Here is a 14742-nt window from a genome sequence, read left to right on the forward strand (position 1 = left end):
TGGGGCCGACATCTTGGACCATTTGAAGGATGGTGGCAGGCTAAAGAGGCCGGTCTTTTGCGGGGTTTGTGAGGGTGATTTCTTTGTGGATTTGATGTATAGGAGCAGTTGGTTATGGTCTGACAGATGTGTTTGTGGGGTGACTATAAGGGCGCCAATATTTGTAGGGTCCATATCTGTGATGGCATAGTCTATCACACTGCTGCCCACATGGGAGTTTAGGGTATGTCTTCCCAGTGAGTCTCCCTTGGTGCGGCCATTGAGGATACGAAGTCCAAGGCTTCGGCATAGGTTCAACAGCGTTCTGCCACTTTTATTAACTGTGCAATCATAGCTGTTCCTGTCGGTGTGCACTGGGTTGTCACAGTCGGTATCTGCTCCAAGTATATAGATGTTTCCATCAGTGGTCAGGTAGTCTCTTTCTCTTCCCGTTCTTGCGTTGAGGTCTCCGTAGATGAGAACGTTCCCAAGAGTCTGGAAATGGGCAGCTTCAGTCTTTAGGGTCTCAAAGCTGTCTGGGTTGAAGTATGGAGACTCTGGAGGAGCTACGTACACTGCACAGAGGTAGATGTCGGCCACGGATGTGAGGATGGAGCGGCTTATTCTTATCCAGATATGGCTGTCTCCTCTCTTCACTGCTCTGATATGTTCATGGAGCTCTTCTTTGTACCATACTAATATTCCTCCTGAGCTCCGGCCCTGTTTGATGTTTTTGTTTTTCAGGGCGGAGACAGAGAATTCCCTGTATCCGATGGGGACATAGGATTCATTATTGGCCTTAGTCCATGTTTCAAGGAGGATCTGTATATCAATGTCTTTCAGTCTTTGGTTAAAGTCTGGGTCATTTGTCTTGTATCCAAAGGCTGAGGTGTTCAGGCCCTGGATGTTCCAGCTACTAATGATTAGAGTTGACATTGTGTAGCTGTATACCTTGTAATGGGCTGTCCTGCATAGGACATCTTGGGTTGCTGACTGGTGAACTTGTTGTAGGCAATTGGTCCAGTCGCGTGAGTTTCTTGCATATGGAGCTGATCATGGTCTTTATTTCTGCCAGCTCACTGCTCTGTTTCACTCTGTGTGGGGAGGGTGGTGTCTTCCATGGTTTGTGTCTCTCATAGACTGGTTTTCCATACAGGTTGCAGTTTTCAGTTCGTTGAGCATATTCCATATTAGGTCTGTTAGTTGGTGCTCTTCCTATAGGTTTTCGGTTTGTATGGGTTCTTGGTCCAGGGACTCTGTTGAGTACAATGTCTTTAAGTTCTTTGGCAAGAAGGCTGACTCCTTGGTTGTTAAGATGTTTGTCATCATACAGGTGGTGGAGGTTTATGATGGGATGTTGTGCCAGGGTGATGTCTAGCATCGTATTGATCTTGGCTATTAGTTCTCTGTTGACGTCTTGGGTGATGTATTGGAAGGAATCTTTTCTTGGCAGCAGAGATGACAGGATGATCTTGCTGCTGGGGAACTTCTGTTGTGTGGTCTCTGCCAGCTGACACAATTGTCCTGCTACCTGCTGGTGTTGGTCCTGGAGATTGTTGGTGCCAGTATGTATGATGATGTGGTTTGGGTTGGTGAAATATGGATTGTCAATTACGGCCTTTGCTTGTTCTATAGTTGAGCAGCGGATTTTGGAGACCTTTTTTCCTGGGAAGAGTCGCCTTGTATTGAGGTATTTTCCGTTGGAGTCTATAATCAGGACTATATCCGGACATGTTGGTTGGCTGCTCCTATGGGAGATTCTGTTTACGTTCTTCTTGTTGCTCTGTCCTGTTGTTGTGGTCTGCTTTTGTTCTAGACTTGGGGTTTGTTTGGTGCTTGGGTCTGGCCCATCCTGTGGTTCTTGGTTATTTTCTCTTTTGCCCTCAATATATAGGCAGTTATTTAAGTTAGTGGTGGTTTGGCTGTTAGCTCTCATTGTGTCTTCACCTGTCTCCTTCCCTGGGTCCCCCTCCTGTGTTAGGGGTGGTGTCTGGCTCTTTAGGTTTTCTATTTCTCCTTTTAATTTAGCATTTTCTTGCCGTAGTTCATATAGTTCATGTTTGATTTCCTGCACCGCTGAGTCCAGTACACACCTCAGTTTGGTTATCTCTGCATCTGTTGGGTCATTTGTCTGTCTTTGGATCTGTTCCTTAAGCAGTGTGAAGTCCCTCTCCAGCTGGGACAGGCATTCTCTGAGGGTGTCCAATGAGGGGAGTGCATTATTAGGGCTTTGGGCTGCAGGGGGGTCCCTGGTGGTCTTTTTTGTACGTGTGGGCCCATCACTCTTTCTACGTGCTGGCTTTACTATTTTATATTTTTGAGCCTTGAGTTTGATATGAGGGAAGATTTCCTCAAATGCCTCGAGGTTGTCCTCATTGCCCTGCATGACTATTATGCCAGAGTGGTATAGATTGATGGTGAGTGAGATATCCTTGTTTTGTGGGTCTTTTACTCTGATTTGTCGGCCCCTGTTGATGCCATTTTTTAGAATGTTTTTATAGTATTTGCACAAGGCTGTGTGCCATGCCTCAGGCTGCTCACTATAGAAGAGATAATTTGTTTTTCTATTCTCTTTCTTAGTAAAGTCTACAAAGAGAGTTTCTGGTTCCTCTTTGATGATGGAATGTTTTATGGCCTTTTTTTCTCTCAAGCTCCTGTGATCTCTGGGATATGTTATCTCCTTGACGCCTGAGACCCTGCCATCTGCTGGAGCTGAGGCACTGACCTCTATAGGGGGCTTAGCTATAGTGCTGGGATTTTCATTATCCAAAATATTATTTCTTTCCATGTTGCTTATTTTATATTGTGCTTGTTTTCTGGGGAGATTCTATAGGTTTTGATTCTATAGAGTTCAATGCTAAAGGGTTTGAGATGCAGAGAGATGGCCTTACCTCTTGGTGTTTAGCTCTGGGGTCTTCCAGCTTTCATATGCTCTGCTGCTTGAATCCTGTGCAGGGGGTAGATCTTCCTTATCATCGAAATTCCTCTTTTATCCTGGTTTATATTTTTCTTTCTTGGGTGTATTTTAGTCCTGCTTGCTTTTGCCTTCCATGGAGCACGTATTTTCCAAGTTTCGTCTTACAGGTTGCCCATTACAAGGTATAAATTGCTTTGTTAGAGTTTGTGTTAGAGTTTGTGTTAGAGTTTGTGTTACAGTTTGTGTTACAGTTTGTGTTACAGTTTGTGTTAGAGTTTGTGTTACAGTTTGTGTTACAGTTTGTGTTTTAGGGTTAGGGTTAGGGTTTGTGTTAGGGTTAGGGTTAGGGCTAGGGTTAGGGTTAGGGCTAGGGTTAGGATCTCTAGGGTTAGGGTTAGGGCTAGGGTTAGGGTTAGGGCTAGGGTTAGGATCCCTAGGGTTAGGGTTAGGGTTTGTGTTAGAGTTTGTGTTACAGTTTGTGTTACAGTTTGTGTTACAGTTTATGTTACAGTTTGTGTTACAGTTTGTGTTTTAGGGTTAGGGTTAGGGTTTGTGTTAGGGTTAGGGTTAGGATCCCTAGGGTTAGGGATAGGGCTAGGGTTAGGGCTAGGGTTAGGGTTAGGATCCCTAGGGTTAGGGTTAGAGTTTGTGTTACAGTTTGTGTTAGAGTTTGTGTTAGAGTTTGTGTTTTAGGGTTAGGGTTAGGGTTAGGGTTTGTGTTAGGGTTAGGATTCCTAGGGTTAGGGTTAGGGCTAGCTTTAGGGCTAGGGTTAGGGTTAGGGTTTGTGTTAGGGTTAGGATCCCTAGGGTTAGGGCTAGGGTTAGGGTTAGGGCTAGGGTTAGGGTTAGGGTTTGTGTTAGGGTTAGGATCCCTAGGGTTAGGGCTAGGGTTAGGGTTAGGGTTAGGGTTAGGATCCCTAGGGTTAGGGTTAGCTTTTGTGTTAGGGTTAGGGTTAGGATCCCTAGGGTTAAAGTTAGAGTTTGTGTTCGAGTTTGTGTTAGAGTTTGTGTTAGAGTTTGTGTTAGAGTTTGTGTTACAGTTTGTGTTACAGTTTGTGTTTTAGGGTTAGGGTTAGGGTTTGTGTTAGGGTTAGCATTAGGATCCCTAGGGTTAGGGTTAGGGCTAGGGTTAAGGCTAGGGTTAGGGTTTGTGTTAGGGTTGGGTTAGGATCCCTAGGGTTAGGGTTAGGGTTAGGGCTAGGGTTAGGGTTAGGGCTAGGGTTAGGGTTAGCGTTTGTGTTAGGGTTAGGGTTAGGATCCCTAGGGTTAGGGGTAGAGTTTGTGTTAGAGTTTGTGTTAGAGTTTGTGTTACAGTTTGTGTTACAGTTTGTGTTACAGTTTGTGTTTTAGGGTTAGGGTTTGTGTTAAGGTTAGGGTTAGGATCCCTAGGGTTAGGGTTAGGGCTAGGGTTAGGGCTAGGGATAAGGTTAGCGTTTGTGTTAGGGTTAGGGTTAGGATCCCTAGGGTTAGGGGTAGAGTTTGTGTTAGAGTTTGTGTTAGAGTTTGTGTTACAGTTTGTGTTACAGTTTGTGTTACAGTTTGTGTTTTAGGGTTAGGGTTTGTGTTAGGGTTAGGATCCCTAGGGTTAGGGTTAGGGCTAGCTTTAGGGCTAGGGTTAGGGTTAGGGTTTGTGTTAGGGTTGGGTTAGGATCCCTAGGGTTAGGGTTAGGGTTAGGGCTAGGGTTAGGGTTAGGGCTAGGGTTAGGGTTTGTGTTAGGGTTAGGGTTAGGATCCCTAGAGTTAGGGTTAGGGCTAGCTTTAGGGCTAGGGTTAGGGTTAGGGTTTGTGTTAGGGTTGGGTTAGGATCCCTAGGGTTAGGGTTAGGGCTAGGGTTAGGGCTAGGGTTAGGGTTAGGGTTTGTGTTAGGGTTAGGGTTAGGATCCCTAGGGTTAGGGTTTGTGTTAGGGTTAGGGTTAGGATCCCTAGGGTTAAGGTTAGAGTTTGTGTTAGAGTTTGTGTTAGAGTTTGTGTTACAGTTTGGGTTACAGTTTGGGTTAGAGTTTGTGTTTTAGGGTTAGGGTTGGGGGATGGCTTATAAGTGTATATTCTTGTGTTTTTCTATAAAAACGCATGTGCTTAAAAATGCATGCGTTTACATAGACATCAATAGTTTTTTTTACCGCGAAAAAACGCATGCGTTTTTTTCGCGGCAAAAAAATGCCGCTAAACGCCGCTAAAATTACTACATGTTGCCTTTCTGCAACAAAACGCATGCAGAGAAAAAATGCATGCGTTGCAAAAACGCCTCAAAACGCATGCAAAAAAAGCATGCGTTTTTAATGTTAAGTATAGGAAATAAAACGCATGCTTTTTTTGCGTTTTTTACCGCAAAAACGCAAAAAAAAAAAACGCAAATGTGAAACCACCCTTATTGGGTTAATCGAGCAATCATAGGTTATTTCTCACTATTCTCATATGCAGTGGTTTACTTTTGGTGAGTTCTTACCATATACATTTTAGAGACATGTTCTATATATTTTAATGTAACTATTAAAGGTTCAGTTTTATAGAATCTCTCATTCTGCTACATTCATTGCAGGACAGCTTAAATTCGAACATTTCCAACCTATCTAGTTTGTCAATAAAGTACATCACTTCAACTATGAACCTTTCACTTTTATTGATAGCTAACAAATGGCAGTGCACTGCTGCTACAATTTCACAAGTTTGCCTCTTGCTTAGAACTCAAAACAAGGGAAACCTAATATCCAATCCTAACAAAACAACTATTACAATGTGGCAAGGAAAAATGGACAAACCAGAAATCTCCAATATATTCTTCAAAGAACAGTAGCTTCAAGCAGCAGCTTACACTTCAAGCTATAAAACCATAAAACCAGTAAAACCAGAGATATGTGAAAAACCAGACTTGTATTACCCCAGCAGGATTACTTGGCTTATATATATATATATATATATATATATATATATATATATATATATATATATATATATATATATATATATATATATATATATATATATATACATATATATACACACACATTCAGCTCTATATATATATATATATATATATATATATATATATATATATAAAGCTGAATGTGTGTGTGTGTGTGTGTGTGTATGTGTGTATATGTGTGTATGTCCGGGATTGGTATCTGCACCGTCGCAGCTACAGCCACAAAATTTTGCACAGTCACACGTCTGGACCCCGAGAGCGTCATAGGCTATGTTGTGAGGTGAAATTTTAACCCCGCGCGTTCCAATTCACCAAGCAATTTTGCCCCTATCTACATAATGGGGAAAAAGTGAAAGGAAAAGTGTTGGAGGCAAATTGACAGCTGCCAGATGTGAACAAGGTGGACTTAAAGAGTGAGAGCGATGGCGCCAAAGAGTATATACCATACAGTTGCTAAGGTGGGGCACCGACATGGGATACTCACCACACACGGGGATATGAACACACACAAAAAAAGCGCCACACACTACCACGTGCTTGAACACATATACCACCCTCAGCACACATTTCACCACACATACACCAACCTCGCCACATAAAAGTCGAAACACAAAAGTCACCACTCAAAATTCGCCATGCGCAAAACTAGGCTCATGCAAAACTCGCCACATGTGCAAAACTCACCTCATGGAAAACTCGCCACACGCAAAACTTGCACACGTGGAAAAATTGCCACATGCACAAAAGTTGCAACACATGAAAAAGTTACCTCACACAAAACTTGAACATACTCAAAACGCACCACACATAAAACTCGCCACGCGCAAAACTCGCCATGCGCAAAATTTGCTGCACACAACTTGCTACACTAACCTGTCACATGCAACTCGACACATGCATGCATGTCGCCACACAAAACTCATCTCACAAAAGTCACTACATGCATGTCGCCACACGCAACTCAACACATACAACTTGACACATGAAACTCGCCCTAAAAACACACACAAGTCTGGTATTATCCTTCAAAAATAAAAATTTGATTAATAAGCAGACAAACTACAAGAGCAACAAATGTACCATATAGGAAATACGGCAGCTGTCAGTCACATTACCTGTCTATTATGTGTATGTGTGAGCTAATATATACTGCCAGGGGGGAGGGCTTCCTGTTGGCTGGGGATTTATCAGGCTGCCAATTTAGCTTACAAATACTGAGGTAAAAATATTGACCAAATAACGTGTGAATGATGTCTAATACAGGATGAAATGACACACAGATATATACTATATATAGGAGGAGATGACATACAGGTACATACTATATACAGAAGAGATGACATACAGGTATATGCAATATACAGGAGGAGATGACTTACAGGTATATACTATATACAGGAGGAGATGACATACAGGTATATACTATATAAAAGAGGAGATGACACATAGGTATATACAGGAGGAGATGACATACAGCAGGTATATACTATATACAGGGGGATGACATACAGGTATATACTATATACAGGAGATGACATACAGGTATATTCTATATATAGGAGGAGATGACATACAGTGGGGCAAAAAAGTATTTAGTCAGTCAGCAATAGTGCAAGTTCCACCACTTAAAAAGATGAGAGGCGTCTGTAATTTGCATCATAGGTAGACCTCAACTATGGGAGACAAACTGAGAAAAAAAAAATCCAGAAAATCACATTGTCTGTTTTTTTAACATTTTATTTGCATATTATGGTGGAAAATAAGTATCTGGTCAGAAACAAACAATCAAGATTTCAGGCTCTCACAGACCTGTAACTTCTTCTTTAAGAGTCTCCTCTTTCCTCCACTCATTACCTGTAGTAATGGCACCTGTTTAAACTTGTTATCAGTATAAAAAGTCACCTGTGCACACCCTCAAACAGTCTGACTCCAAACTCCACTATGGTGAAGACCAAAGAGCTGGCAAAGGACACCAGAAACAAAATTGTAGCCCTGCACCAGGCTGGGAAGACTGAATCTGCAATAGCCAACCAGCTTGGAGTGAAAAAATCAACAGTGGGAGCAATAATTAGAAAATGGAAGACATACAAGACCACTGATAATCTCCCTCGATCTGGGGCTCCACGCAAAATCCCACCCCGTGGGGTCAGAATGATCACAAGAACAGTGAGCAAAAATCCCAGAACCACGCGGGGGGACCTAGTGAATGAACTGCAGAGAGCTGGGACCAATGTAACAAGGCCTACCATAAGTAACACACTACGCCACCATGGACTCAGATCCTGCAGTGCCAGACATGTCCCACTGCTTAAGCCAGTACATGTCCGGGCCCGTCTGAAGTTTGCTAGAGAGCATTTGGATGATCCAGAGGAGTTTTGGGAGAATGTCCTATGGTCTGATGAAACCAAACTGGAACTGTTTGGTAGAAACACAACTTGTCGTGTTTGGAGGAAAAAGAATACTGAGTTGCATCCATCAAACACCATACCTACTGTCAAGCATAGTGGTGGAAACATCATGCTTTGGGGCTGTTTCTCTGCAAAGGGGCCAGGACGACTGATTCGGGTACATGAAAGAATGAATGGGGCCATGTATCGTGAGATTTTGAGTGCAAACCTCCTTCCATCAGCAAGGGCATTGAAGATGAAACGTGGCTGGGTCTTTCAACATGACAATGATCCAAAGCACACCGCCAGGGCAACGAAGGAGTGGCTTCGTAAGAAGCATTTCAAGGTCCTGGAGTGGCCTAGCCAGTCTCCAGATCTCAACCCTATAGAAAACCTTTGGAGGGAGTTGAAAGTCCGTGTTGCCAAGCGAAAAGCCAAAAACATCACTGCTCTAGAGGACATCTGCAGGGAGGAATGGGCCAACATACCAACAACAGTGTGTGGCTACCTTGTGAAGACTTACAGAAAACGTTTGACCTCTGTCATTGCCAACAAAGGATATATTACAAAGTATTGAGATGAAATTTTGTTTCTGACCAAATACTTATTTTCCACCATAATATGCAAATAAAATGTTAAAAAAACAGACAATGTGATTTTCTGGATTTTTTTTTCTCAGTTTGTCTCCCATAGTTGAGGTCTACCTATGATGTAAATTACAGACGCCTCTCATCTTTTTAAGTGGTGGAACTTGCACTATTGCTGACTGACTAAATACTTTTTTGCCCCACTGTACATGTATATACTACATACAGAAGAGATGACATACAGGTATATACTATATACTGGAGGAGATGACACATAGGTATATACAATATAGAGGAGGAGATGACATACAGCAGGTATATACTATTTACAGGGGAGATGACATACAGGTATATACTGTATACAGGAGATGGCATACTTTATACAGGAGATGACATACAGGTGTATACTATTTATAAGGGAGATGACTAACGTATACTGAGGTGAAAATGAGCGGCGTGAGGTGAAAATGAGAGGTGTGAGGTGAAAATGAGAGGTGTGAGGTGAAAATGAAAAGGTGTGAGTGCAAAATGAGAGGAGTGAGGGAAAATAGTGGAGTGATTGGAAATTGACAGATGTGAGGTTGAAATCACCAGTGTTAGGGGGGAATGAGAGGAGTGAGTGGGGAATGAGAGGAGTGAGGGGGAAAATAAGAGGAGTGAGAGGAAAATAAGAGGTGTGAGGGAGAAAATGAGAGATGTGAGGGGGAAAATGAGAGGTGTGATGGGAAAATAAGAGAAGTGAGGTGCTATAACTAACCACAGATATTTACTATGCCCAGGTAACGCCAAGCTCTTCAGCTAGAATATATATATACCGTTCATAAGCTGTTTTTATTATAGTTTTAAATATACAAAGTAGAATGTTTTCCAGTGTTCTAACCTAATAGTATTTTAAAAAATAAATTTATATTTAGACCAATCAGGACTAGTGTTGAGCGATACCGTCCGATACTTGAAAGTATCGGTATCGGATAGTATCGGCCGATACCCGAAAAATATCGGATATCGCCGATACCGATATCCGATACCAATACAAGTCAATGGGACATCAAGTATCGGAATGTATCCTGATGGTTCCCAGGGTCTGAAGGAGAGGAAACTCTCCTTCAGGCCCTGGGATCCATAGTGAGGTGTAAAATAAAGAATTAAAATAAAAAATATTGATATATTCACCTCTCCGGCGGCCCCTGGACATCACGCTGGTAACCGTCCGGCTTCTTTGTTTAAAATGAGCGCCTTTAGGACCTGCGAATGACGTCACGGCTTCTGATTGGTCGCGTGCCGCTCATGTGACCGCCACGCGACCAATCAGAAGCCGTGACGTCATTTGCAGGTCCTCAATTCCTAGAATTAGGAGTTTAGTGAATGAGAATGACGTCGCGGCTTCTGATTGGTCGCGTGGCGGTCACATGGGCGGCAAACGACCAATCAGAAGCCGCGACATCATTCTCAGGTCCTAAAGGCGCTCATTTTAAACAAAGAAGCCGGCCGGTTACCAGCGTGATGTCCAGGGGCCGCCGGAGAGGTGAATATATCAATATTTTTTATTTTAATTCTTTATTTTACACATCCCTATGGATCCGATACCGATACCCGATACCACAAAAGTATCGGATCTCGGTATCGGAATTCCGATACCGCAAGTATCGGCCGATACCCGATACTTGCGGTATCGGAATGCTCAACACTAATCAGGACAAATTAGCCAATATGATTAGGACTAGTAAGTGTGTCCTTCTGTAATATGTAACGCATCTATGCATTGCACTGCCAATATACTGGATTTATTGTACTCCATGCTATGCCTAATTTCCCTTGAATTGGCACTCCAGGGTTATTTAACACTTCCTGCCCTGAAGATCATAGATGATAGTTGTCACCAACCAATGATCAGCTTGCTTTCAGCAAAAACTACTAAGGTGTACATCCCATTAAAGTTAGAAAATGAAGGAAGTAATTGATTGTTTTTTTTATGCCGTTTCTTGTTTTGTTATTCTAGTTTGATCCAATTCTATTTAAAATTTCCATGCTTTATAAGGAACTTGTTTTTGCAGTTGAATAAGTTGAACACTTTATACATATTGTTTCTAGTCCAATGAGTAAAGTTATTTCCTTTCCGTTTTGCTTTATTTTCCACAGTATGGCATAAAGAAGAAAGAGGAGAAAGAAGCTGAAGCACAAGCTGCAATGGAAGCTAATGCTGAAGGAAGCTTGACACGTCCAAAGAAGGCCATACCTGCTGGATGTGGAGATGAAGAAGAGGAAGAAGAAGAAAGCATTCTAGACACAGTTATTAAATATCTACCGGGTCCACTTCAAGATATGTTCAAGAAGTAAAAAACAGTAGACTGTCAGACTGTTTTAATTGTAGACAGAAAAGCAATGGATTTCCCCTTGTCCAAAGGGAGATTTCAGTATTGCCACATGCTACCCTCCCTCCCGTCTCTTAACCTTTGCTCACTATAGTCCCTCCACTTTCTTTTCTTCTTTCCTTTTGTACATAGTTACATACAGTAGACACCTCTCAAAGGATGTCAAGGTTATGAGCTGCAGTCTACGCAATTTTATTATAAGCCATAGTACAATTGTATGTTTAATCTGGCAGTTGTGTCCACAATTTACATTTCCAATCATGTCAATGCATTATTAGCCAGGGAGAGTCAGTGTGTTGCTGTTAATAGTACATATAATTTCTGACCAGCTATAAAATGATCGATATTGACATTTGTTTCTGGCAGGAAAAAAAGAGCAAATTATCATAAGGATGCAAGGGAACATTTATTTTCCATTTTGTGTTCATCTAACAGCAAGAGAAAATTCAGAAAATGAACCATGTATAACTCCTATGCTTGGGACCTCATAATAACCTGTGTAACAGCCTTTATCAAAATATATTGACTGTGCAATGCTGATATAGAACATTTTCTACGTTCTAAATGTAGGATTTTATATTGACATATTTCAAATTGCGCTTCAATTATTACAAACTTAAAATGCCAGTTACCCAATTTTCTTTTCCAACCTCATACTTTTCAGTTTAAAATTGGTAGAACAAAGATAGCACAAACCTCCAAAACAATTTGTACCCATAATTTACATTTTAATAGTTGGTAATATTTTTAGTGTTTTAGATACATACCTCTGCATCTTAATATATAAATTACACATCAACATATTTATCTGAAAGAATAAAAATTAGCAGCAAAATTTTTTTTGAAAGGGATTTACGGCTCAATGTGTCATCCGCTTACAACTGAATAAAATATAATTTCTTGCTTTGCTGAATAATAATTGCATATCATCTGAGCTTGAGAGTAGCAGTTGGAGTATAACGTAAAAATCTAAATTTTTGTCTAAAGAATAAATAAATTAGGATTTATGATCCTTAAAAAAAATTGTTGAAAATCATTGCAACCTGCATCTGGTGAGTTAGGTTTTTGGATTTCCAATAGATATTAAGAATATTTTCACATTTAAAATTGTATCTGTTGAGTTGTCTTGAATTTAGTCTTATTAAGCTTAAGGAATAAGTTGTGTAAAACTAAAATTCTGTGAGATAGGATGTTCTAACCTGAACTATCACCATCAGCTAGTTTCATACAGCCATAATTAGGTCACATCTTAACATTTGTAAGATGACCCATTAGATGCCACCCCTAGCAGTTCTACAGAATTAAACTTAGCCTTAATACAGAAATTTAACATGTTCTAAGCTTAGTAAAAGCATGACTGATGCAGGTCTGGTAACTGTAATATGGGAGCAAAAACATATTCGTATATCAGTTGTCTGAACCCAACTCTAATACACAATCATATTTAATATACTGTAAGATACCACAATTTACTATAAACAGTCTAACTATTATAGCTTGAATCATAATTATACTTCTAGAATATACGGAAATATTTTAAATGTTAAACTATTTAAAAATGAATATCTTTTTTTTAATATAGATAAATATGTTATAACACAATTAACTATGTATTAGTCTCATAAAGCAATTTAACAAATGTAATGTGAGGCTTTATTGCAAGACCAAAGAGAAGCCTGGTTCATTTGTTCATCTAACACTGAATATCTCTGTCACCCTCCATTGCTTTTTGTCCATAAATGTGTTTAATCTCAGGTAATTGAGGTAGTCTCTTGTAATTTTTTTTGTCTTCTAACTTTGGAAGGTGGTGCATTGCATTACGCAAGGTCTTCGGTTCTACCACCAGTAAAGAAATAGGAGTTACAAGCTAAGGAAATAGGGGGTTGTCCTCTAAATATTTGTAGAGGGGGACGACGAGGCAAAATAATGCGGCATTGTTTTTATTATTATTTTATTTGATATGTTTTTCATAAATTACATCTACCTTTAGAGAAAGCCATATAAAATCAGACTGCAATATTAATTTTGAATGCTACTATATGTAAAAGAGAATAGATCATGTGTTTAATTTGCACTGGAATTTCTCCGTCCGCGTTTACTGTGTGTTAGTTTAGTGTTTTTCCCCTTCTGTGTCAGAGTAACACATAACAAGGCTGCTCTACTTGTCTCTTTCAACAAGCTTACTGAAATCCTGTCGTCATGTAACGTTGCAGATCTGCTGATGTGAACTAAATGTAATGTCTTCTGTGTATGCTACGTTAATATGTGTTTCCTCTCTATGTTAGTAAAAATGTTTGGGTAACAGTCTTTCAAAAATGTTTTCACACATAGAATTTATCCGCTCAGCCATAATTTTGTGATTAGCGAAATCATTTTGTATTTTAAATGCTCATATACTCAGATGCATGCTTCAACCTTCTCTGGAACATCCGGAGGAGGTGTAGAGACTTTGTGAATGTAAATCTCATTCGTATTTTGCCTGCTACTCTTCATTGCATGATATCGGTTCAAATGTTCTTTTATGAGTGGAATCACAGCCAATAAAAAATAAAGTGATTTCATGTTTTTTTTTTTTTTACATTGTCTTCAATTTATTTATTTGCTTGGGTCAGTGATGGTCTGGGGATGCATAAACTTGGAGGGTCGCAATAACGTCCTTGTGATATCCAACTGTATCCTGACTGCTGTTGGATACTAGAAGGAAATGCCCTCAATCAAAACACACCTTACGCTGCTGTAGTGGATCCTGGGTTCCTCCTGGTGCAGGACAATGTCTGGCCTCATGTTGTCAGAATTTCTAGGCAGTTCCTTGATGATAAAGACAATTGATACAATTGGTAGAAAAACACTAAGTTCCTATATAATATTTTCAATAAAGACTATACATTTAAAAAGAACAAATACATGAAAAAATGGGGGAAAACACTAGGCCTACAAATAGATGACGAGCAGTGGGAAGAAGCATTAAAAAACCCTTATGCCTCTAATATCTCGCTTCCACTCCACGAGACATATTACAAATTAGCTACAAGGTGGTATCTTACACCAGATAGAATTACTCATTTCGGCGGAAGCTCCTCACCGTTGTGTTGGAGGGGATGTGGAAACAAGGGGGACTTACTTCACATATTTTGGTCATGTCCAAAATTAACAAACCTGTGGAAGCAGGTCTCCAAATACATTAGTAGTCTGCTCAATGAGGACTTTGTCCTGACTCCCCAGACGGCTCTTCTGTCAGTGGACATCGAAAAATTACATTACTCAATGAGGTTTGTAATAATCCATATCTTGTTGATAGTTAAAAACAAAATTGCAGCGATGTGGAAGAGCTCTGAGGCTCCGAGTTTCCCTGACGTTGTGGACAATCTTAATCTTCACAATTCCTTAGATCTTAAATTCGCTATAGCGAATGGATGTTTACAAAAATATGAAAAAAAATGGAATAAATGGAACTTCAGATTCCAAAATCAGTAATCTTTTCTGTGGATTGTGGTGTTGTTGACGATCAAATTAAGACGAGTAACTAAGTTAAAAGTTTTCTTTCTTTATTAGGGCAATTTGTTTCTGGCCTAACTAG

The 14742-nt window shown here is 40.3% G+C and overlaps 1 protein-coding gene across 5 annotated transcripts in view; it reads left to right on the top strand.

The window, feature by feature from the left end:
- The window catches only part of CPLX1 (complexin 1), a 450783-nt gene extending 437040 nt beyond the window's left edge, over positions 1-13743 (top strand). For all 5 annotated transcript variants that reach the window (XM_069767661.1, XM_069767659.1, XM_069767663.1 and 2 more), the window contains exon 4: positions 10933-13743. In XM_069767661.1, the coding sequence (XP_069623762.1) occupies positions 10933-11130 (198 nt within the window). In that variant the 3' untranslated portion in view covers positions 11131-13743. The remainder of the gene's footprint in view (positions 1-10932) is intronic.
- The last annotated feature ends 999 nt before the right edge of the window (positions 13744-14742 follow it).

This window comes from Ranitomeya imitator, chromosome 1 (assembly GCF_032444005.1).
Source record: "Ranitomeya imitator isolate aRanImi1 chromosome 1, aRanImi1.pri, whole genome shotgun sequence".
Classification (NCBI taxonomy): Eukaryota; Metazoa; Chordata; class Amphibia; order Anura; family Dendrobatidae; genus Ranitomeya; species Ranitomeya imitator.